The sequence below is a fragment of the Oncorhynchus masou genome, chromosome 13 (assembly GCF_036934945.1).
Source record: "Oncorhynchus masou masou isolate Uvic2021 chromosome 13, UVic_Omas_1.1, whole genome shotgun sequence".
NCBI lineage: Eukaryota > Metazoa > Chordata > Actinopteri > Salmoniformes > Salmonidae > Oncorhynchus > Oncorhynchus masou.
Window position 1 is genome coordinate 25,369,997 of NC_088224.1, and position 24,401 is coordinate 25,394,397.

General features: G+C 43.3%; 1 protein-coding gene across 2 annotated transcripts in view; it reads right to left on the bottom strand.

Moving 5' to 3' along the window:
* Window positions 1–24,401, bottom strand: part of LOC135551993 (adenylate cyclase type 2-like) — an 88,154-nt gene that overhangs the window by 45,362 nt on the left and 18,391 nt on the right. For both annotated transcript variants that reach the window (XM_064983327.1, XM_064983326.1), the window contains exons 3-7: window positions 13,641–13,802; window positions 4,678–4,827; window positions 2,567–2,724; window positions 1,519–1,630; window positions 377–504 (exon numbers count right to left, since the gene is read on the bottom strand). In XM_064983327.1, coding sequence (XP_064839399.1) covers window positions 377–504; window positions 1,519–1,630; window positions 2,567–2,724; window positions 4,678–4,827; window positions 13,641–13,802 — 710 coding nt within the window. The remainder of the gene's footprint in view (window positions 1–376; window positions 505–1,518; window positions 1,631–2,566; window positions 2,725–4,677; window positions 4,828–13,640; window positions 13,803–24,401) is intronic.

A 24,401-nucleotide genomic window follows, 5' to 3' on the forward strand; every position in this document is an offset into this window, starting at 1 on the left:
CCCTGACCTCAATCCCATAGAATATGGGATTGTGGGCAGAACTGAAAAAGCATGTGTGAGCAAGGAGGCCTACAAACCTGACTCAGTTACACCAGATCTGTCAGGAGAAATGTGCCAAAATTCACCCAACTTATTGTGGGAAGCTTGTGGAAGGCTCCCCGAAACGTTATTCTGATTTCACATTCTTAAAATAAAGTGGTGATCCTAACTGACCTAAGACAGAGAATTTTTACTTGGATTAAATGTCAGGAATTGTGAAAAACTGAGTTTAAATGTATTTGGCTAAGGTGTATGTAAACTTCCGACTTCAACTGTATGTTCGTTTGTGTGTGTGTGTTGTATGTGCATGTGTGAAAGCAGAGAGCTGGTGTTTTACTTGATGGCCTCACACATGTCCAGTCCCATCTTGACACAGTTGCCTGCATGGTGTGGTAGAGACTCTGGTAGGCCTGATACACAGTAATAACAATCACCCAGGATCTTTATACGCATACACTCATTCTCCTGGAGAGAGGAGCGGGAGCGAGTGAGAGAGAGAGAAAGAGGGAAAGAGAGAGAGAGAGCAAGAGAGAGAGTGAGAGAGGGATCGAGAGAGAGAGAGAGCGAGAGAGAGAGATTGAGAGAGCGAGAGAGAGAAAAGGAGAGAGAGAGAAAAGAAGAGAGCGAGAGAGTAGGTGAGAGGGAGAGAGAGACATGAGTTAGTAGGGAGAGTAATAGGGAGAGGGGGCAACAGATGCACAGAGCTTGGGAGGGAAAGAGAGAGAGAGAAAAAGTGAATTTCAGAATCAGAATAAAAAACGTACTTTGTCTAAATAAAATATAAGAAATCCAAAGAAAATCAAAATATGACCCGGGGTTTACAGATTATGCAAATAGCCATAAACCACCATTTTCAAAAATCTACTTTTCATCAACTTTGCATAGCTTGTGGAACTACATTACTGTGCATCCCTAGTGAACACATACACCTACACAGATGTGCTAATGCCCTCTCACACACACAACGATGACCAAAACACACTCCCACTAGATGTGAGGCTGCTTACAGCAATGCCCAAACATCACATCCACACTCCTCTGTCTATTATATAACAAACAAATTGCTGGGGCACTAGGCAGTGTGTGTGTGTGTGTGTGTGTGTGTGTGTGTGTGTGTGTGTGTGTGTGTGTGTGTGTGTGTGTGTGTGTGTGTGTGTGTGTGTGTGTGTGTGTGTGTGTGTGTGTGTGTGTGTGTGTGCGTGTGTGCGTGCGTGCGTGCGTGCGTGCGTGCGTGCGTGCGTGCGTGTGTTGGCCTGTAGCTGTACTGACATGAATCAACAGCGAACACTCCATCCGAGAAAACACAGCAGACAGATCAGCAAGAGAGAAAACTTCCCACGGATATTACGCACAACTACCTTAATGTGGTATAGTATGCTAGTTTGTCTGTGTGAGTGTGTCCGTGTGTGTGAATGTGTGTGTGTGCTAGCATGTGTACATCCGTGTGTGTGTCATCCCTCTGTGTGTGTGTAACATTACCTTGGCGATCTGGTCAAACTTGCCGAACAATTCATTCAGCATGTGCACCAGTTCTCCGGGTGAGCAGTCACCAGCCAGCTTAGTGAACCCGACTATGTCTGCATACAGAATGCTGAAACAAACAGAGAGAGAGAAACAGAGATAGTGAGAGAGAGAGAGGGAAGAGATTCAAAGGGCTTAAAACAAAGTAAAAAACAAGTGTCTTCTACTTTCCTCCTCTCTTTCTTTTCTTATGCTCTGCAGAATACTACAGAGAGAGAGAGAAGTGACAGAGGGATACCCATTCAGTAAAAGGCCCAGCAGTCTTTTCTTTTCTCCTCTAATCTGAGATTTCAGCACCAAGGACAGCGACAGTTATGCAGTCAGAATCTGAATAAGAGCTGCCTTTCAGCACCACATGACGTTGGACAGCAACCATCTTTGGTGCAGTCATTCCCAACTGCCTGGGAGAATCTCAGTCCTTGAAAACCCATTAGCTATAATCATAGAGGTCAATGGTAAACTACTTCTGAGCTCTACACTCTTGAGAAATATCCACGCACACAGACAGATGATTTTGCATGCAGACAAACTTGTGAGACCCACTCCAAACTGAGGACATTGCTACATCCCTCTCAGTTCTACCACCATGATGGAAAAGGCATTACTAACAACAACCCAATAGAGTTTCAATACATAGACGATGATTTGACTGGCCTTTTGACTACAGATTGGAGTTCAGTGGAGCTCCTTGTCTTTCAATCTGCAGAAGGAGATCATTGACTGTATGTATATAGGATCTACTTGACTCTCTATTTCTACAGTAATCACCAATAGAATCCAGTAGACTCGAGCCTGGGTTAACTGAGCATATCAGTATCACTACAGAACACTAAGGAACACAAATAACACAAACAGGACACAGCATAGATGACCTATCTAGGATGGAGAGGAGAGTAGTGTAGTGCAGTGCAGAGCAGAGCAGAGCAGAGCAGAGTAAAGTAGAGTAGAGTAGAGTAGAGTAGAGTAGAGTAGAGTAGAGTAGAGTAGAGTAGAGACAGATGTTTACCTAACGTTGGTGTGTCGTTGGACATAGAGGTTGTGAAAGTTGTTGGTTCCCTCTGCCCGGCCGAAGTCCCTGTCCCTTGGTCCCTGTAACCTCTGAATGATCTCTGCCTTCATCACACGGGCAATATGGGCCGGGAGCAGGGACAACAGTAACCTTTCCTGTTGTGAGAGAGAGGATAAGTCCTGTGAAGTCCAAATGAACTGCTTTAGGTACGCAGACACACACAAAACATACACATACACACAGACTGATATTTATGAATGCATAATTCAGCATCAGGACCAGGCCTCTCGATGGGTAATAACAGTAATACTAATGGAAGGTTACTAAAATATATGTCCTGCAGAGGAGGCTGGTGAGAGGAGCTATAGGAGGATGGGCTCATTATAATGTCTGGAATTAAATAAATGGAACGGAGTCAAAAATGTGGTTTCCATATGTTTGATATCATTCCATTTTTTCCTTTCCAGCCATTATAATGAGCCCGTCCTCCTATAGCTCCTCTCACCAGCCTCCTCTGATTCACTGTGTTTAGTCTCTTTTAAGTGGCAGGAAATGTACCTGACTCACAGTCTGCAATTAACCTTGTCTGTGTGTGTGTGTGTGTGTGTGTGTGTGTGTGTGTGTGTGTGTGTGTGTGTGTGTGTGTGTGTGTGTGTGTGTGTGTGTGTGTGTGTGTGTGTGTGTGTGTGTGTGTGTGCATGTGTGTGTGTGTGTGTGTGTGTGTGTTTGCATGCTTGTGTGTTTGTGGTTGCATTGATTGCAGTAGGCCTTGATTGCAGGGAGTATAAATCAGACTGACTAGCACTCATCACAACGTGGTCAATTATCTCTCCAGCAGCAGTCTGGGAAGGGAAGCAAACATTTAGATGTGGTACCTGCTCAACTCTAGGAACGCATATCATTTTATCTCATTTAATCAATACATTTCCTCCAGTTTCTACTGTCATGAACATGATTATAAGTCTCCATTTACTTACGCCAATAATTGTTTTCTCAACCCTGGCCTGCCCTTTAGGACACTAGTTCAACGGGTCATTTTAAGTGATGTATAAACTACAAATCATGTAGTTACTCTAGTTCCAGCTTCTAAGAGTAACAGAGGATGTGGTGGTAGGTAAGAGTCAGCCATGCGTTATAATGCCTTAACGCAGTGACATTAAGGTGACATTAATATCTATGTAGTAATGACTGGATTTCAATGTGAGGAGATTATGATTTTTGTTTTTGTAAAAAACACACACATAATTTCCTAAACAAAATAGATCAACATTTTTTTCAATTCAGAGTTGTATGGAGGGAGAGGAGAGCGAGGGAGGGAGGGAAGTCTATTTTTAGCCACCAATCCCATCCAGTTCCCCATTCAGTCCCCAAACCTATTCTGGAGTTAATTTGCTGCTGTGTTTTAGGAAATGGGTTCAGAGTTTGTGTATGTGTGTGTGTGTGTGTGTGTGTGTGTGTGTGTGTGTGTGTGTGTGTGTGTGTGTGTGTGTGTGTGTGTGTGTGTGTGTGTGTGTGTGTGTGTGTGTGTGTGTGTGTGTGTGTGTGTGTGTGTGTGCATGCAAGTGTACGTGTGTTAATTTGCCTCTGTGTTTTTAGGAAAAATAGCCTGTGGTTTGTGAAGGATATAATGGCCCTCTCCACTTTCTACTCTTTACTGAGCCCCATTTATGAGTCACATCCCCCAAGGCGCCCATACACACACACACACACACACACACACACACACACACACACACAAACACACACACACACACACACACACGCACAATACTTAATATGCTTTATACGCTGTCTGTGTGCATGCATGTGTGTGTACATTCTTAGAAAAAAGGGTTCCAAAAGGGTTCTTTGTCTGTCCCCATAGGAAAATCCTTTTTGGTTCCAGGTTAAACCATTTTTGGTTACATTTAGAACCCTCTGCGGAAAGAGTTCTAAATGGAACCCAAAACGGTTCTACTTGGAACCAAAAGGTTTCTAACTGGAATCAAACAGGGTTCTTCAAAGGGTTCTCCTATGGGGACAGCCAAAGAACCCTTTTAGGTTCTAGATAGAAGTTTTTCTAAGAGTGTAGGGATGTTGTCTATACTGTCTATGTCTAGAAGGCCTACCTGCTGGTGTTTCTCAAACTCCAGTTTGATGGGGGACTTGATGCAGTTGCAGGTGTCCTGGTAGGTCTGTCTGAGGGCCAGGTCCATCAGGTGCTTATGGTACGCTCCCGCCAGGTTACCACACGTAAAGATAATGATGTTAGCCAGGATCTGATCAAGGAAAGGAAAGGGTATAGGTTATAGGGTAGAGGAGGGGAGGACGGGACGGGACAGGAGAATGAATAATTAAAGAAAAGAGAATACAATACAATTAGTCCTCCTAGAAAATAAATATTACTCACAGACTGGTATATTTTACCAGTCAACCAATAGCATTCCATCGCATCCATCACATCCGTCACCTTAGATGGACTTGAGTCACATGACTTGACATTTGATGACTTGAAACTGGACTTGATTGAAAATTCAATAACTTATGACTTGGCGTTCGACTTGGAGCCTCAAGACTCGGGACTCGACTTTGACTTGAGACTGATTACTTAAAATTATGTGGCCAGGTTTTGTAACGTTTTGGCACTCATTTTATGGCACATAGTCTAAGTGGATTAGGCTATTCTCCACACATCCAGAGACAGTTTAGCACGTTCTCCCAGTCCTACCCTCCCCTCCCCTCTCCTTTCAAAAAAAGAAGATCGTCGAGTGAAACTCACACTCGGCCCCCTGATTGGACCAGAAAACTGTCAATCAACAGTCGCTTTGCTTATTCGATCTGGTTACCTACATATAGGCCTACGACAATGCACCACATTTTGTTTAAAAAAACATCTGTTTCAGAACCAATAAAAAGGCGGGCTCACATATCCAGTTTAGTGACAAGAAAGAGCTTGTTTTATTATATCCGGTTTAGCACAGTATCCTGCCTACCGACGTTAATATTATCCATATAAATACAGTTTAGCAACCTGCTATGGACGCATCTTTGCCAGAACAATCGGCAACCTGGTGATTTCATTGATCATATGTCAGATAGGCCGAGTTTGGGTGGGTTATAATGATATATATATATATATATATATATAGATATATATATATATATATATATATATATATATATATATATATATATATATATATATATATATATAATGATATACTTCAGTGACAGCTGTAACTTCACACTGCCTTCAATACGTAGCTATAGGATGAAGATGTAACATTTTCTGGCGAACTAATTACGATATTTGTGAGGAAGAAAAATGCTACAGACAGATCATGCTTTCCTTCCGATCCTGCAACCCCCGTTGCACAGAGGTAGGCCGTATGATCCTACTAGGTCTGGACTCCAGAGAAGTGACAATGTGACATGATATCCATAGCTGACATTGAATACTAACATTAATGACTTTAAGCTCAAAACGCTGGTGTGAAACGCAGTTTATTTATGTATCTTGCATTTTTAAAATGCATCACCGTTTATGGCTGTAATGACAGACACCTTTGCGCAGCGATTGTGCGTTCTTTTTCATTTCATCCTGTGCGCACTTTTTCGCCCTGCGTGCATGTCGGGCGCTGTGGTCTCAAGCTTTCAACCACTCCTTTTAGGGGGTCGCGGGTCAAAACGTTAAGCGAATAGAGTGATGGTTTGAGGTACAGCTATGAGATCGGGTGCAGCGCCACCGTGGAATTGTAGGGAGAGAAGATTGCCATAAATAAATATGCAGCTCCAAAACTTGATTAAGAATATTATCTGTTTACTTTGAGAGTTTACCAGCAATGGGGCGTCAATCAACAATTACTAGCATGGGCTTAGTGGTCTTTTGGTATGACAAAATTGCTTGGAATAAAAATGTTCTGTAGAAAAAAATATGAAAAGTGCTCTCTGGTAGCCTCAATAAATAGACATTTCGTGACCTTGGGACAATAAGTTTCAATCTGCGCAAAGCATAGTTCTGAGATATTTAGCATCAAAGTTTTCACATCCCAGATTTCAGAACTTTTTGGTAGTGAATTCTTCTTTCATAACCCATGAAGGTCCTCACCTTAAAGGTACCTAAAGTACAGTGTCAAAGTCCTGCCACATTTATACATCAGTTTTTGTAGGGGTGTGCAATCTCAGATAGAACCTTATGGCTCAGACATGTCAATCTGGGTTCAGCTATAAGGTTCCAGCTGACTCTTCTGAGTTAGACATGTTCCGTTTTTAAGAAGACCAGTGGCGACGTGTCATTCAGGGCTGTTTTTTTTATTTGTTTCCTGTTTTGCATGTTATTTTAGCATTAATATGCTTCACATATCCATTTGCAAACAATGTCAAAAATAAATCATCATTGAGTTAATAGCCGCATACAAACATGGTCTACTTTTTGCTTTCTTAAGTAGAGCAGCTCCAGAATGCAGGTGTTTCAGCCTAGTTCAGTGTTTTCTGTGGTGGTGGGGCAGCCAGCGGAAAACACAGAGCGTAGGGGTTGGTAATGTTCCCTAGCTGCGCCGTGATTGGCTCAGTGTTCTGTCACTCATGGGGAGACTACGTCGCCGCAAAATCTACGGGTAGAGCTAGACAATTCAAGCCCCTTGGGTGCTGCCGTGAATTTACATTAGAAGTGCCCATCCAAGAAGGCTCAAGGTCATTGGCCACAGATAAAATGATGTCAAATCCCGTTATATCTACAGTAGCTTTGATTGGACTGATCATGTCAACATCATACTTTCAAAATCTTCGCTAGCAAGCTACATTTACATTTACATTTAAGTCATTTAGCAGACGCTCTTATCCAGAGCGACTTACAAATTGGTGAATTCACCTTCTGACATCCAGTGGAACAGCCACTTTACAATAGTGCATCTAAATCATTAAGGGGGGGGGTGAGAAGGATTACTTATCCTATCCTAGGTATTCCTTGAAGAGGTGGGGTTTCAGGTGTCTCCGGAAGGTGGTGATTGACTCCGCTGTCCTGGCGTCGTGAGGGAGTTTGTTCCACCATTGGGGGGCCAGAGCAGCGAACAGTTTTGACTGGGCTGAGCGGGAACTGTACTTCCTCAATGGTAGGGAGGCGAGCAGGCCAGAGGTGGATGAACGCAGTGCCCTTGCTTGGGTGTAGGGCCTGATCAGAGCCTGGAGGTACTGGGGTGCCGTTCCCCTCACAGCTCCGTAGGCAAGCACCATGGTCTTGTAGCGGATGCGAGCTTCAACTGGAAGCCAGTGGAGAGAGCGGAGGAGCGGGGTGACGTGAGAGAACTTGGGAAGGTTGAACACCAGACGGGCTGCGGCGTTCTGGATGAGTTGTAGGGGTTTAATGGCACAGGCAGGGAGCCCAGCCAACAGCGAGTTGCAGTAATCCAGACGGGAGATGACAAGTGCCTGGATTAGGACCTGCGCCGCTTCCTGTGTGAGGCAGGGTCGTACTCTGCGGATGTTGTAGAGCATGAACCTACAGGAACGGGCCACCGCCATGATGTTGGTTGAGAACGACAGGGTGTTGTCCAGGATCACGCCAAGGTTCTTAGCGCTCTGGGAGGAGGACACAATGGAGTTGTCAACCATGATGGCGAGATCATGGAACGGGCAGTCCTTCCCCGGGAGGAAGAGCAGCTCCGTCTTGCCGAGGTTCAGCTTGAGGTGGTGATCCGTCATCCACACTGATATGTCTGCCAGACATGCAGAGATGCGATTCGCCACCTGGTCATCAGAAGGGGGAAAGGAGAAGATTAATTGTGTGTCGTCTGCATAGCAATGATAGGAGAGACCATGTGAGGTTATGACAGAGCCAAGTGACTTGGTGTATAGCGAGAATAGGAGAGGGCCTAGAACAGAGCCCTGGGGGACACCAGTGGTGAGAGCGCGTGGCGAGGAGACAGATTCTCGCCACGCCACCTGGTAGGAGCGACCTGTCAGGTAGGACGCAATCCAAGCGTGGGCCGCGCCGGAGATGCCCAACTCGGAGAGGGTGGAGAGGAGGATCTGATGGTTCACAGTATCGAAGGCAGCCGATAGGTCTAGAAGGATGAGAGCAGAGGAGAGAGAGTTAGCTTTAGCAGTGCGGAGCGCCTCCGTGATGCAGAGAAGAGCAGTCTCAGTTGAATGACTAGTCTTGTAACCTGACTGATTTGGATCAAGAAGGTCATTCTGAGAGAGATAGCGGGAGAGCTGGCCAAGGACGGCACGTTCAAGAGTTTTGGAGAGAAAAGAAAGAAGGGATACTGGTCTGTAGTTGTTGACATCGGAGGGATCGAGTGTAGGTTTTTTCAGAAGGGGTGCAACTCTCGCTCTCTTGAAGACGGAAGGGACGTAGCCAGCGGTCAGGGATGAGTTGATGAGCGAGGTGAGGTAAGGGAGAAGGTCCCCGGAAATGGTCTGGAGAAGAGAGGAGGGGATAGGGTCAAGCGGGCAGGTTGTTGGGCGGCCGGCCGTCACAAGAAGCGAGATTTCATCTGGAGAGAGAGGGGAGAAAGAGGTCAGAGCACAGGGTAGGGCAGTGTGAGCAGAACCAGCGGTGTCGTTTGACTTAGCTAGACAATTGACACAGCGTCGTCCGGGTTCGGGGAGGGTTCAGCCGTCCGGGATGCCCTTGTCTCATCGGGCTCTAGCGACTCCTTGTGTTGGGCCGGACATCTGCAAGCTGACCCCGGTTGTCAGTTTGACAGTGTTACCTCTGAGACATTGGTGCGGCTGGCTTCCTGGTTAAGTGAGCACGAAGCAGTGCAGCTTGGCTCTCAAATGTTGGCAAGTCCGTAGGGGAGTTGGAGCGATGAGACAAGATCGTAACTACTAATTGGATATCACAAAAAAGGGGGTAATGCCATGGGCTAGGAAAGTTTGAATACATTGGCCATGCTATCAATCTAGCATGACTTCTGCCACTTTCAAAACAACTGGAAACTCAGAACTGGAAAATCTCAGACTTCAGTGAGTTCAAGACAACTGGGAACTCGGATAAAACTAGGTCTGACTGGGAAAATACGGAAAATAATTTTTAACGGTCATCCAACTCTGAATACTAAGTTGGGATTTCGGGCCTCTTTCTGGAGCCCACAAGAAGGACCACCGCGTCACCTTCCTGTTCAAGTGATTACAGTACAACAAAGTGAGTCCAAAAATGTCTTGTAAGCTGCTGCATGTAGCCAAGAAAGTAATACTAAGTGTATGTTGTGTTGTAAGCTGTTAGTAGCCCATGTGTCTCACCCACATCATTTGTAATGTTTAGTGCTTAGATGTATAGTGGCTTTGCTGACATGCATCCACCCAGAAAAATGTGTTTGCCCCATTAAGATCTACATGCTATTTTACCAAGATAGTCAGAACACATCATCAAATACATTAAGAAATGTATTATGATCGTCAGACAAATTACTGTCATCACTGAAAAACGATGTGACAACATAATTTACTTGAAGATTTCTGACATTGTTGTTTTTTTGCTTGCGGGCCATTATTGGGGCGGCAGGGTAGCCTAGTGGTTAGAGCGTTGGACTAGTAACCGGAAGGTTGCAAGTTCAAACCCCCGAGCTGACAAGGTACAAATCTGTCGTTCTGCCCCTGAACAGGCAGTTAACCCGCTGTTCCTAGGCCGTCATTGAAAATAAGAATTTGTTCTTAACTGACTTGCCTGGTTAAATAAAGGTACAAATAAAATTGCTGGCTAGCTAGACCATACTTAGAGGGACATGGCAAAGACATGTTCTGATTGGTCCATCTGTATTTGTGCAGGCTTGTGATTGGATTGCATATTTTAGCTTGAAGCGCCAAGTTCAAATGGATTTATGCAGATAGAACTTTCTAGTTTTGACATAAAATGTACTTTTTCAGAAATCTCCACAGACATATGAAGAACCATCTAAAGATCTGTTTTATGTGAGTAACTCATTTCTGACTAAAATGTCAGAGAGAACCTTATAGTCCCAAGGTCACAATTTGTAGTTGAACAAGACATTGCATGTATAGATTTTTTTAAACTCAACTCGAGACTCGACTCAACTTTCTCTTAGAATGCACGACTTGGACTTGACTCGAGATTTGACCCGTTCTACTTCTGAGTCGACATGATACTCAGACATTAAGACTTGAAACTAGCTTGTGACTTATTATATTATATTATTCGTGACTTGGTCTCACCTCTGGCAATCCCAGTGGCATCACACATCAGAGACACCCTAACTGGGCCTCATACAGACAGGATGAAACGTCACAATGGTCAGCTGGTGGAAAAGCAGGGGTATAGAAGAACACAGATGCTATTGGAGACTTGAATCAAATCCTGAAAGAGTCACCTGTGAATGACTCAATCAAGAGAAATACAAATCTCTCTCTCTCATCTCCTCCCTCTCTCTAACACACATGAAGATGAGACTCATAAAGATAAGGGTAGCGTCTGACGCCAGTGCAGATGCAGTCTCCTATATTCTAATCACTCAATGTCCATCTATACAACTCAATAACACATTATTGCCCTATAAACCTGCCCTAGTACACACATCTTGTTCATTTAGTTCCCCACTGGGTCAACATCAGGCTCATCAAAGCCCTGTAAATAAATAGACACAGGTCTTTAGAAGACCAGGCAATAAGTACGTTTATTACATTTACGTTTATTTACAGAGACTTCGAAAGGGTTTTTCCAGTAAACCATGGTGTGTGTGTGTGCGCGCGTGTGTGTGTGTGTGTGTGTGTGTGTGTGTGTGTGTGTGTGTGTGTGTGTGTGTGTGTGTGTGTGTGTGTGTGTGTGTGTGTGTGTGTGTGTGTGTGTGTGTGTGTGTGTGTGTGTGTGTGTGTGTGTGTGTGTGTGTGTGTGTGTGTGTGTGTGTGTGTGTGTGTGTATGCAGGCACACAAACATGCATCCTTCAAAGTCTGTCACACGCTTGGCAGGCATGTACCTGCTCACATGCACGCACGCACACACGCACAGACAAACACATACACGTTTGTTTACCTGAGAGGGATTGAGACTGGCTGTGGCTGTGTGTGTGTACCTGTGTTTGCATGTGCACTTGCCTGCCTGCCTGCACGCACAGGTATGTGACAGACTTTGTGAGCAACATCCAAGCCTTTTATTTCTGCGTAGGCACTAATATTGTTAGCATTGACCAGCAGCACAGACATAATGACCACTAAGGCCTGCTGTAGCTCCACTGACCTAGCTAGCTTCTGAAGAGCAGGTTATTGTGATCAGTTAATTTATTCAAAGGCTGCATCCCAGAAGGCAGGCTATCCCCTATGTTGTGCATTACTTTTTACCAGGGCCCATAGAGAATATGATGCTATTTGGGACAGAGGCTCAGCCTCTAGCCCCGGCCCCAGTCAGTCTTTATAGGACAGTTCATTTAGACTGAGAGCACTGGTAATGAAGAGTGTACTGAGGACACACAGAGTAGAGGGAGACAGAGAGAGAGAGAGAGAGAGAGAGAGAGAGAGAGAGAGAGAGAGAAAGAGAGAGAGACAGGGAGAGAGGGAGAGAGAGAGAGAGAGAGGAGAGAGAGAGAGAGAGAGAGAGAGAGAAAGGGAGACCCTGGATAGAAGCAGTTTTACGTTTCTTGTCAAGAGTCTTGCCCTGAGTCAAAACGGAGTGGTTTCTGCTAGGTAGGCCAGGCAAAGCTGATAGGCTCATAAAAAGGAGCTTTTTGGTCTTAATTAAAGGTTAGGGTTAGCAGTGTGGTTAAGGTTAGGGATAGGTTTCAAATCAGATTTGATGACTTTACGGCTGTTCCAGCTAGAGACCAATCTGCAGAGCTGCCTCCAGTACATGAGTCATCTCAATAAATGCCAATGTGCTGGATAGAATGGGTCTCAATGAGTCACACACACACTCAGCTATTCCAGCTCTGTTCGAGGGCACTCTGTAAAGGTATGAGTCATCATCCGCAGCTCAAACTGACTTACCATTAGGCAGAAGAGGCAATTGCCTCAGGCCTCACATCATCAAGGGGCCTCATGAGCTGTGCATAAAAAGTAAATACACAAATATACATATATAATAAATAAATAATAATACAATAATTTCTCCATTTGAGGGCCCCCATGTGCCCCTTGAGACATAATAAATAATAATAATAATTTTAAAATCCCCATCAAAATCCGTCTGTTTAAGCTAGAGATATCTTTTTTGCATGGTCTGCGTCTCAATTCCATCTGAAGTGAAAGGTGGTCGAGCTCTGGCGTGTTTGTCAGACCAGGAGACATCCCGGAAATCGGTCTTCTCACGAAAACGCCTATAGCGTCCGAGCGGTTTGGGCTACATACTAATTTGAATGGAAAGATGAGACTCTCACGGCCACGATGGTGTTTTTCTGTTTTGCTCTACGACCCCGACAAGTGTCACGGGACTCGTCTGAAGGTAAACCGGTACATCGGCCAAAAAATGTATGGAAGTGAACAGGGCATTTCCATGTAAAAAAGGTATACAGGTAGTTCCACAGCTTTCTTATATCTCAGATACAGAACAAACACTTTAAAAATGACTTCCTTTTGATAAAATGTTTGACTATCTATCTGGTTTTCCATGTGTGGCAAAAATTCAGTGTTTCATCAAATATTTTTTGATATATTTTGTGGTGATTTCTACAAGGGTCCTACAATTCTAAATCAAATAGCTAAATGATCTTTGGTATGACCATGTTAAAACAATTCCATATGATAGCTTAGTAGACACCCAGCCCTGGGCCTTTAGACTCGAGGGGGATATAATAAGCATTTCTGTAGTAACAAAATAATGCTACTGATAATACTGCTATTGTTGTCACGGCAGAGACAGTGGGCATGTACTGTATGTGTAGCCCATGTCTCTGATGCTGGCATGTCATACTATTTTTGGCCAGACAGCTTCAGATACATGTGTGTGTGTGTGTGTGTGTGTGTGTGTGTGTGTGTGTGTGTGTGTGTGTGTGTGTGTGTGTGTGTGTGTGTGTGTGTGTGTGTGTGTGTGTGTGTGTGTGTGTGCGTGTGTGCGTGCGTGCGAGTGTGTACTCATCCATCACTTTGTATTCGTGCATGTGTGTATGTGTTTAACAAAGGTGTGTGTGTGTGTTCTCTTACCTGCCACACCAATGGTTCAAAGGCCTCTGCAGTAGATGCCAGACACACACTGAGTGTGATTGTGTGTGATAAACATGTGATGATGCTGGCTATGACTGCTCCTCTCATGGAGAACGGCAGCATGGTGTAGACCACAAACACTATGAACAGGAAGAAGGAGACCTGGGAGAAAGGAAGACACAGGATATTACAGGGGGACACTTTAACATGTTACACCACAAACAGTGTGAACAGGAAGAATGAGATCTGGGAGAGAGGATGACGTAGGATATTACAGGGGGACACTTTAACATGTTACACCACAAACAGTGTGAACAGGAAGAATGAGATCTGGGAGAGAGGATGACGTAGGATATTACAGGGAGACACTTTAACATGTTACACCACAAACACTATGAACAGGAAGAAGGAGACCTAAGAGAGAGGAAGACACAGGATATAACAGGGGGGGACACTTTGACATGTTACTTCACAAAAAGTAGGAAGTCATGGGGAGATTCTCAATTGGGGAAAAGTTTGTCCTCTCCTTGACTCCTCAGTCCTCCTCTCCTCCGTGACCCAGAAAGTGATAAGTGGTTGAGTGGTCAAGCAGAGTGTCAATTCGTTAGTAGGCAAACAAAGGAGTCTGCTCCCCTCCTCGATTATCTACTTCGGCAGAGGATGCACAAGGTTATCCTCGCGGTGTCCACGGTCATTATATCCGCCACACCCTCTTTGAATCAGCTGTTGTTTTCTTGAAGGAGAAAAGCATGCACACATTTTAAAATGATACTCACCTTATCCTTTTAGCATTAAAATATCTTGCTAAATTCATTTTTTTTATCACTTTACAAATTTACTGTGGGATTCCACCCCTTTAAACATCCTTTGCCTGATGGAGAAGGAGGGTCTCATTTCATACAAGCGCCACGTTTTCTCTTCTCGCCTCTGCTCCTCGATTACCTTTGAGCTGTTTCAAAGTGGAGAGGAGAGGACGGAGGAGAGCAAAACAAATTGAGATTCTCCCATTGATTCAGGGTTAACTTTGAACATTGAGATATTAAAGACATGATAGATCAGACGCATAGTACATAAAGGATTGAGATCTGTAGAAAGACAGAGTGGCTGTGGAATGTGCTGGGTGGATGGGAGAGAGTCACGGGAGTGTGATAGGTGATACGAGAGGACATCTGTGGATTAGGCGAAGGAGGGGTTGAGGTCAGGAGGTCAGGAGGTCAGGTCAGATGCCCTGATGGGAGAAATAATGGTTTATTATCCTGTTACTCTCTTCCTGTGGAACCATAAGATGTAAGGATTAGAGAGAAGGAGGGGTGTCTAAAGTGGAGTATTTATACTTGTGATGGTGGGGACATGTTTTTGGCTGAATTACAGCTGTAAGGACCCTTTGGGAAGAATTAAACTTGGTTAAAATCAGTTAAGGCTAGGGATAATACTGCCCCCTTTGGATGAATTGCGTGCCCATAGTAAACTGGAAAAAAAATCTGTCCAAAATTGCTAATATATGCATATAATAATTATTATTGGATAGAAAACACTCTAAAGCTTCTAAAACCGTTTGAATTATGTCTGTAAGTATAGCAGAACTCACAGGGCAGGCAATCTCCCAAACTAGTTTTGGAATCCTGAAAGTTGGGGCAACTTTGACGTCATCGCCCCCACCCTTCCCAACCAGCTATGGATCTGGAAACACTTTCTATGTCTTCCACTAGATGTCCTCATTCAGTAGAGCGTTTAATTGTGCAAATCCCGTGAACTTTGACCCTTTGAGACAAAAAACAGTGGGTGTCGAGAGAAAATACATGTGCGTTAGGGCGCGAATTGGACACAGACCTTCCTCTGTTCCAGCTTGCCTGAGATGAATTTGGATTGTCCGGTTGTAATGCCAATCGTTTTGTACGTTTATAACATCCTAAAGCTTGATTCTGCACTTAGTTTGACCAGTTTAGTCGACATATAATATGTAATTTTGAAGTTTTGATGCGCAACTGTTCTGGACCAGAAGTCATTTTTGGTGCATTTGAGCTGAAAGTGGTAGCATATGCTACTACATGGACACCCGAACTGAAACAAAACGATGTATTGGGTAAGTATGTCTCCTTCCACTACTTTCTGATCGAAGACCATCAAAAGGTAAGGGAATATTTATGTTGTAATTTTGTATTTCTGTTGACTCCAACATAGCGGAGAAATATTGCTTACGTCTGAGCACCGTCTCAGATTATTGCATAGTGAACTAATTCCGTAACGTTAAAAATAAATGTGACACAGCGGTTGCATTAAGAAGCAGTGTATCTTCTAACTATATGTAAAACATGTATATTTAGTCAAAGATTATGATGTGTATTTCTGTTATCTGGCGGAGCTTTCTATAATTTCTCCGGACATTTTTGAGCTTTTTTTGAACATGGCGTCAATGTAAACGGAGATTTATGGATATAAATAGCATATTATTGAAAAAAACATAAATGTACTGTGTAACATGTCATATTACTGTCATCTGATGAAGATTTTCAAAAGGTTAGTGAATTATTTTTCTTTTAATCCTGCGTTTGTGATTGCATCTTTTGTTCGACAAAAATGGCTGCATATCGTCTGTGTCTTTGTGGTGGTTTGACATAAATATGTGCTATGTTTTCGCCGTAAAACATTTTAGAAATCTGACACGCTGGGTAGATGAACAAGGTGTTTATCTTTCATTTGAGCTATTGGACTTGTTCATGTGTGGAGGTTAAATATTTCTAAGAATATTTTTGCATTCTGTGCGCCACCGTTTGAGTTGAGCGGGGGGGGGTGTGGTTCCCGCAGGGGAACCTGTACCATTAACACGTTTAAGCTTCTCTTGTGTCCGTGAGTTATTTACTCTGAAAAATTAGAACCTAACAACATGTTACATGATGACAACCTGGGAGAGAGGAAGTCACAGAATGTTACAAGGAGTCACTTCTGTCACTGCTCTCTGTTCCACCAGGCATGAGCATAAACTTTTTTGTGACTCATATAAGTTTGGTCTACTGCATGAATCATGACTAAGGTTGCAAAATTCCAGTAATTTTCCCAAAATAACCAGGTTCTCAAAAAATCCTGGTTGTACGATTCTATATTTCCTGTGTATTTCTTTTTGATTTCGGGAATCTTCCAACTGGATTTTTTTGGAAAAGTGTCCAGAATTGTGCAAACCTAATCATGACTAATGGATCAAGTGTGTGCATTAGCCTACCGAGCTAAAGCCTTACATAGAAACTACACCGACCACTTTGTGTGCGAAAGCATTCCAAAATAAATGTACACACACAGTGCAGTGAAAAAGTATATTCCCCCTTTCTGATTTTCTGATTTTTTAAATATTTTTGACATGGAATGTTATCAGATCTTCAATCAAAACCATCAGACATAACGGGACCCATCTCGTCCAAAACTGTTACTCAATCATTGTTTCAATCAGTAATTGTCTTTTTTTTGTCAACAATCTACACAAACCGATGGGGTAGTATTAGGGCCAAGTCAAGAGGGAAATCAATTGCAAAGGGTGGTGGTACTTGGATTTATTTGATATTTTTGCACAATGGTACTTTAAAAAATAAAAAATAATTTGAGAATAAAGTGGAAACATTTTAAGAATAAAGCAGCAATAAACTCCAAATTCAATTGAGAGAATAAAGTAAACATTTTACGAATAAAGTCACAGTTCTATTTCAAGATGAAAGTAGGGGATTTGGTTAACTGCATGTCTCCCTGGCTCCCGGTTGCTGTGCAGGCCACCACTGGACCGTATTAGGATGTAGTGCCTGGCCTTAATACACTGAACGTTCTGTCAGTCACTGGACTGTATTAGAATGTAGTGCCTGGCCTTAATACACTGAACGTTCTGTCAGTCACTGGACTGTATTAGAATGTAGTGCCTGGCCTTAATACACTGAACGTTCTGTCAGTCACTGGACTGTATTAGGATGTAATGCCTGGCCTTAATACACTGAACGTTCTGTCAGTCACTGGACTGTATTAGGATGTAGTGCCTGGCCTTAATACACTGAACGTTCTGTCAGTCACATCACTATTTTGTGTATGCAGCCTAAATGTAGTCCTAAAATATTATGAGGGTATTCGCCTCCAGCAGTGGTCACCAACCTTTCGATCGCGATCGGCTGGTCGATCTTCAAGGTATTCCTAGTCGATCTCCAAGGTATTCCTAGTCGATCTTCAAGGTATTCCTAGTCGATGACCAAGGTATTCCTAGTCGATGACCAAGGTATTCCTAGTCGATCTCCAAGGTATTCCTAGTCGATCACCAAGGTATTCCTAGTCGATCACCAAGGTATTCCTAGTCGATCACCGAGGTATTCCTAGTCGATCACCGAGGTATTCCTAGTCGATCACCGAGGTATTCCTAGTCGATCTCCAAGGTATTCCTAGTCGATCTCCAAGGTATTCCTAGTCGATCTCCAAGGTATTCCTAGTCGATCTCCAAGGTATTCCTAGTCGATCACCGAGGTATTCCTAGTCGATCACCGAGGTATTCCTAGTCAATCACCGAGGTATTCCTAGTCGATCTCCAAGGTATTCCTAGTCGATCTCCAAGGTATTCCTAGTCGATCTCCAAGGTATTCCTAGTCGATCTCCAAGGTATTCCTAGTCGATCTCCAAGGTATTCCTAGTCGATCTCCAAGGTATTCCTAGTCGATCACCAAACATTTCTGGAAAAAAACTATGATAAAGCCTTGCATTCCTATTTTTTTATTTGTTTCATTCTGTTTGAAGTAGGTGCACTTGATTCAGCAGCCATAGCACCGGGAAGGCATATTGTTCTCATTTTGAATAATTTTATGTGTCTGAAGGTAGAACACCGGCTACCTGGCAGGCCCAGAGAGCAAATCAAGTGCACCTATAAGCCTACCTCTGGCCAATCAGATAGCTCAGATCACCGTGTCTGCAGTTTCCTCAATCCATAGATTGTAAAAAGAAGCCTCAAATGCTCAGAAAAATTGATACTGTGCGATTACGAATACAATAAAAGGCTTCTGTTTTTATGTGTAAGTTCATGTTTAAGTTGTTATTCAGCACCTTTATAGATCATATAAACTTTATAAGCCACCAGCACTGCAGCTGCAATGAATGAGTATTGCAAAGTGTTCCGATAAACTTGCGTTGTTATTGTTAGCGGCTTGTGTATTTTTTTAAATATCGAGGAATATTCCACTTTCTCTGGTCATTATTAATTTGTTGCATGAGGAAGAAATAATTCAGTGCGACTTAAGTTTCGCCATTAGCTGGAACAGTCTTTTCTCAGAAGAGGGAAGGCTGACTATCAGATGCAGGCCATCAGTCCAGTAAAAAAATCTACACAGTATATATAATATATATACAGTACATGTAACCAACTTCATATAGCCACGCAGAAGAAAGGCACACGGACACCTTCACTTCAGGTTGGCTTGGTTTTTATTTGCAGTAAAAGACATCAAACAGTGATGACAGGCATTGACAGGACGTCACAGCCACACTTTCACAGCTCTCAGAATATCTCTCAACTTTATTACCATCACCCCTTTTCATGAAGTGAATGGTTTCACCCACTACTCTACCCGGGAACTGCAGCGTTCTTTGTTATCTACATTGCACGCAGCGCGAGCGAGGTTGATGGAAACTCTACATTTTCACTTTGTCACACTCACCCCTGTAGAATTCCATCAACCCATACAGACCTTAAAGACACATTACTAAGGCGGGCACTTTAAACTACGGTGTTTATCACAGCTGCTTTTAACTTCAGGTGTCAGCCTGTGGGATGGTTTTCTGTCCCGCTGTTAAACAGTACAGTGGCTTAGCGATTTCTGAAAACCCTTTGATAAAGTGGGAGTAATAGTTGACTGGACCCTCTTCAGTCCAGAGGTTTTCCCATCCATCTCCATGAGGATGTCATCTCACTGATGGCCATCCCTTTCCCCTCGTCAGTCTGAATCCCTTTTTGAGATGTCACATGGCCCAAGAATTTCATAAAACGCAGAAGGAAGTGCCACTTATTTGGGGCAAGCTTCAAATAGTTGTTTGAGAGTGTACTGAAAACCAGCTCCAACTGTTCCATCATCTAGATAGCACAAGAGGGAGAGATAGTTCTGGTCTCCAAAGATTGACATCATCATCCTGCAAACCTAACTGGGCTGTTGGCCCTGCGCCATTCTGTTATATTCTAAAAGGCCAACTGGTGTGGTAATGACTGTGTATTTACGATCCTCTTCCTGTATGGGAATATTGTAAAATCCAGATGTCAGATCCATTGTGCTGAAAAGGCAGTTTACCCCAATGACGGCAGTGGATCGTCTTGATTTGTTAGAGGATAAGCATCCTTCTCAGGTCTCGCATTGAGCCATCAGAAATCTGTACAGATTCTGACTTCACCATTTGGTTTCCAGACAAGAACAAGAGGGTATGCCCACTCACTATTCGATTTCCCGAGGAAGTCACATTCTTCCATTTCCTTCAAGGTTTGTTTCAGTTTTTGGAAGTCACATGGTGCCACTCTGTGGTAAGGAAGTCTGAAATGCCTCTCATCGTTCAGTCTTATTCTATGCACAAAGTCTCTTGCTTCGCTACATTCTAGTTTCCCTCCGGAAAATATGCTGTGATATTTCATAACCAGGTCTGCCATCTTGTTTTTCCATTCATCTGATACTTCACAGGAGGCAATGTCAACATCAGTCAGACACATTTCTTTCAACCCATCAGCATATGTGCGTTCTGTTCAGTTGTGGTTCCAATGATTTTCTGTGAGGCATCTTGTTTATCATAACATTGTCCACAGCAGCTGCTGTTTAACTCCAGGTCTTCTAAAGCTATACAGGAGTAGACTGTACATCTGACAGTTTTGCATTGTACTTCAGTGTAACTGGGCAATCTTGGAGATTAATGGGGATCCATTTGTCACCCCAGAGTGGGCATACAGTACGACCCACTAACAAACTCCTCTGTTCTCCATGGTACGTTGCGGGCTCTACAATAACAGGACTGCCAATGGAAAAGGGCCCTTCTCCTTTCAGCCTACCTCAGACTAATTGTTCATGTTTTGGGGATAGTGTCACACACCGGTTGAGAACGACGGTGGCAACTTTTTTTCAGGCATTTTACTTTGTTGCCATCGGTCAACATTTGCCAGTGTGCTTAGAAGTGCATCTGATTCAGCAAAAAGGCCATTGGCTGGTTGTGATATTGTTTTACATTATCCCTCTGTACTTTTCAATAGATGGATGGTAAGTTGGTGGTTGAAGATATCCCTCTAGTGGTGTGGGGCTGTGCTTTGGCAAAGTGGGTGGGGTTATATCCTTCCTATTTGGCCCTGTCCGGGGGTGTCCTCGGATGGGGCCATAGTGTCTCCTGACCCCTCCTGTCTCAGCCTCCAGTATTTATGCTGCAGTAGTTTATGTGTCGGGGGGCTGGGGTCAGTTTGTTATATCTGGAGTACTTCTCCTGTCCAATTCGGTGTCCTGTGTGAATCTAAGTGTGCGTTCTCTAATTCTCTCCTTCACTCTCTCGGAGGACCTGAGCCCTAAGACCATGCCCCAGGACTACCTGACATGATGACTCCTTGCTGTCCCCAGTCCACCTGGCCGTGCTGCTGCTCCAGTTTCAACTGTTCTGCCTTATTATTATTCGACCATGCTGTTCATTTATGAACATTTGAACATCTTGGCCATGTTCTGTTATAATCTCCACCCGGCACAGCCGGAAGAGGACTGGCCACCCCACATATGCTCTCTCTAATTCTCTTTCTTTCTTTCTTTCTCTCAGAGGACCTGAGCCCTAGGACCATGCCCCAGGACTACCTGACATGATGACTCCTTGCTGTCCCCAGTCCACCTGGCCGTGCTGCTGCTCCAGTTTCAACTGTTCTGCCTTATTATTATTCGACCATGCTGTTCATTTATGAACATTTGAACATCTTGGCCATGTTCTGTTATAATCTCTACCCGGCACAGCCAGAAGAGGACTGGCCACCCCACATAGCCTGGTTCCTCTCGAGGTTTCTTCCGAGGTTTTGGCCTTTCTAGGGAGTTTTTCCTAACCACCGTGCTTCTACACCTGCATTGCTTGCTGTTTGGGGTTTTAGGCTGGGTTTCTGTACAGCACATTGAGATATCAGCTGATGTACGAAGGGCTATATAAATAAATTTGATTTGATTTTGATTTGATGGAGGAGATGTTTCAGTACATTTTACTGTTAGATCAGAATCGCCATCATAATCATTGGCCTGTACAGAGAATTAAGTCAAAACCACAGGTCCAAATCCCCATCTCCTTCCATGGCTTTGGAAAGGGCCGATGTAGCAAGCTAGCTACTGCAGGACATCAACACAAGCAGACCAGAAACACACGTTTTTCTGAAAATGACATTTCGCTTAGGATGTCATTTGATTGGTGTGGAGCCAAATCCAAATTGGCCCCCCTTGAGGGGAATTTAACTGCTCAAATGTTTGTTGGCATCAATCAATCAAATGCTACGGTAGCAACATGTCATACTATTTTGGTCCAGGTAGCATCAGATACATGGGCTACACATACTGAGACAGAGGGGTGCTGTTTCCCTCGCTCAGATGATTTTTCTGGTGAGATTCAGCCACTTGCAAATTGATGGAAAATTATGAAAACACAGAGACCATAGACAAATTATTATTATATATATACACCGGTCAAAGGTCAAAGGTTTTAGAACACCTACTCATTCAAAGGTTTTTCTTTATTTCTTTAACACTTTTTTGGTTACTACATGATTCCATATGTGTTATTTCATAGTTTTGATGTCTTCACTAATTCATCTGCAATGTAGAAAATAGTAAAAAATAAAGAAAAACCGTTGAATGAGTAGGTGTTCTAAAAGTTTTGACCGGTAGTTTATATATATTTTTTTATATTTGGGGAAGCCTGACTTCCCTTGGCATCCATGAATACACGCCACTTCTAAAATAACAACCCAATGTTCATCTCCCAGGACAAATTAGCTAGCAATAGCAAGCTAGCTAAATGTCCATGAATGTTTCATGTGTGTTTGACATGCCCCCAAATGAATATAGTTGTTTCACAGTTGGTTTTTATATTTTTACCTGTGTGTGATGATCGTATCTGGTGTGGATGGACAAAATTAACATGCGTGCGATAGCAAGTCTACTCATCATACAACAGTGGTATTGTGAACCTTTAGCAGTACAGATCTGTTAAATACAGCACAAATCATATCACATGTTATAGTTATAGCAATACTGATATACCAGGATCAGAACAGGAAAGGAGGAGCTGGACGCAGGAAGTAAACAAAACAGATAGGGGGCTCATGGCTCAGAGCGTATCCCATCACAACCTGTGACCCTGACTCCCCGCAGCACCATGGACAACAACCAACTGTGGTGTCTGACAGGGACCGGAAGTAGGAAGTGGAACAGGAAGTCAACAAAAGGTCAGGATTAGGGTTCAGGAGGACAAAAGGAAAGACAGAGAGATGACAGAGACTGACTACTAGAGGGAGAGAGAGGTTGTTGAAAGAGAGATATAGAGAGATATTGAGTAGAGAGAGGGGTTGACAGTGACAGTGACACTATCTTGCCCAGCTATTTTCCAACACAGATGCAATTCCTACCACCAACCCACCAACTCTGACCTCCAACCCAATCATAATAGAAAAACAAAAAGCTTAGTTGCTGCTAGCACATCATTTCTGCTATTTTTTTCATACACTTTATTTTCTATAGTCAAATGTTATATCCACTACTTTTCCAACAGCGTATATAGTGTGAGACTTGGGGGGTAGAAATGCTAATAAAATAAAAAATGTTTTCTCATTGCTGACTTCCAAAAGGTTTGAAGAGACATGCTGACTGGGCTGGGTGCATATATTCATGAGCTCACATTGACAGACAGCGGTGTGGAGATCTTATGGCCAAGAAACCTGAATGCAATGAGCAGTGTTCCAGTAAAATCATCTCAAGCAAATTTGGTGAAACACAAAGCAACTCAAACAACGTTGAAATTGCATTTTTTTTAAATCCATCTCACGTTTTTCGTGTCTCTTGTGATGCGGTTCTGAGCAGCACTGATGGATGTGTTGACATGACAACTGCATCAGAGTTTTGACTGACCCTTCCCAGCCTTTTGTTCCATGCTGCCTGAAGACCTAGCTAGCCAGTAACTTGTTAACACCAGAAACAGATAAAAGTGGAGACATAAGTACAGTATCTTTGCCATAAATGAGTATAAACTAATTGCTGACACCCTACATTCAAATGTTGGCACCAGTAGAGTAGCTATCTAGCTATATAAACCACGCCCCTCCGGAAACATGCCTTCCCCAATGTTGGTTACAAGGCAGCACTTATTTAAATTAGCTAAGATAATATCATGTTACCATTGGTATATTAATAAAATGAGAGTTAGGGTGATGTCACCCTATCCCTTAATAATCCCACCTCCTGCCTTCCAAGTGTTTGACATTAGAGAGGGGACCAGGAACTTTATCAATGTAGAAGCAACAGTCATTTTTCATACGTTGGTCATCATACATTGATTTGGTTTCATCCAAATATCATCCAATTTCATGAAAAACATGATTATGACTGTTGACCTTTAAAATAGAGACACTTCTCTCCTGAGTTTTCCAGGAGCCAATTTGTGTGCGTGAGGTCTGGAAAGAGTTAAGTTGGAACAGGGGGAATTGATATACCCTATCATTTCTTTACTCCTTCTACCTTCCTTATCTCGCTTTCTCCCTGTTTCTTCTCAACC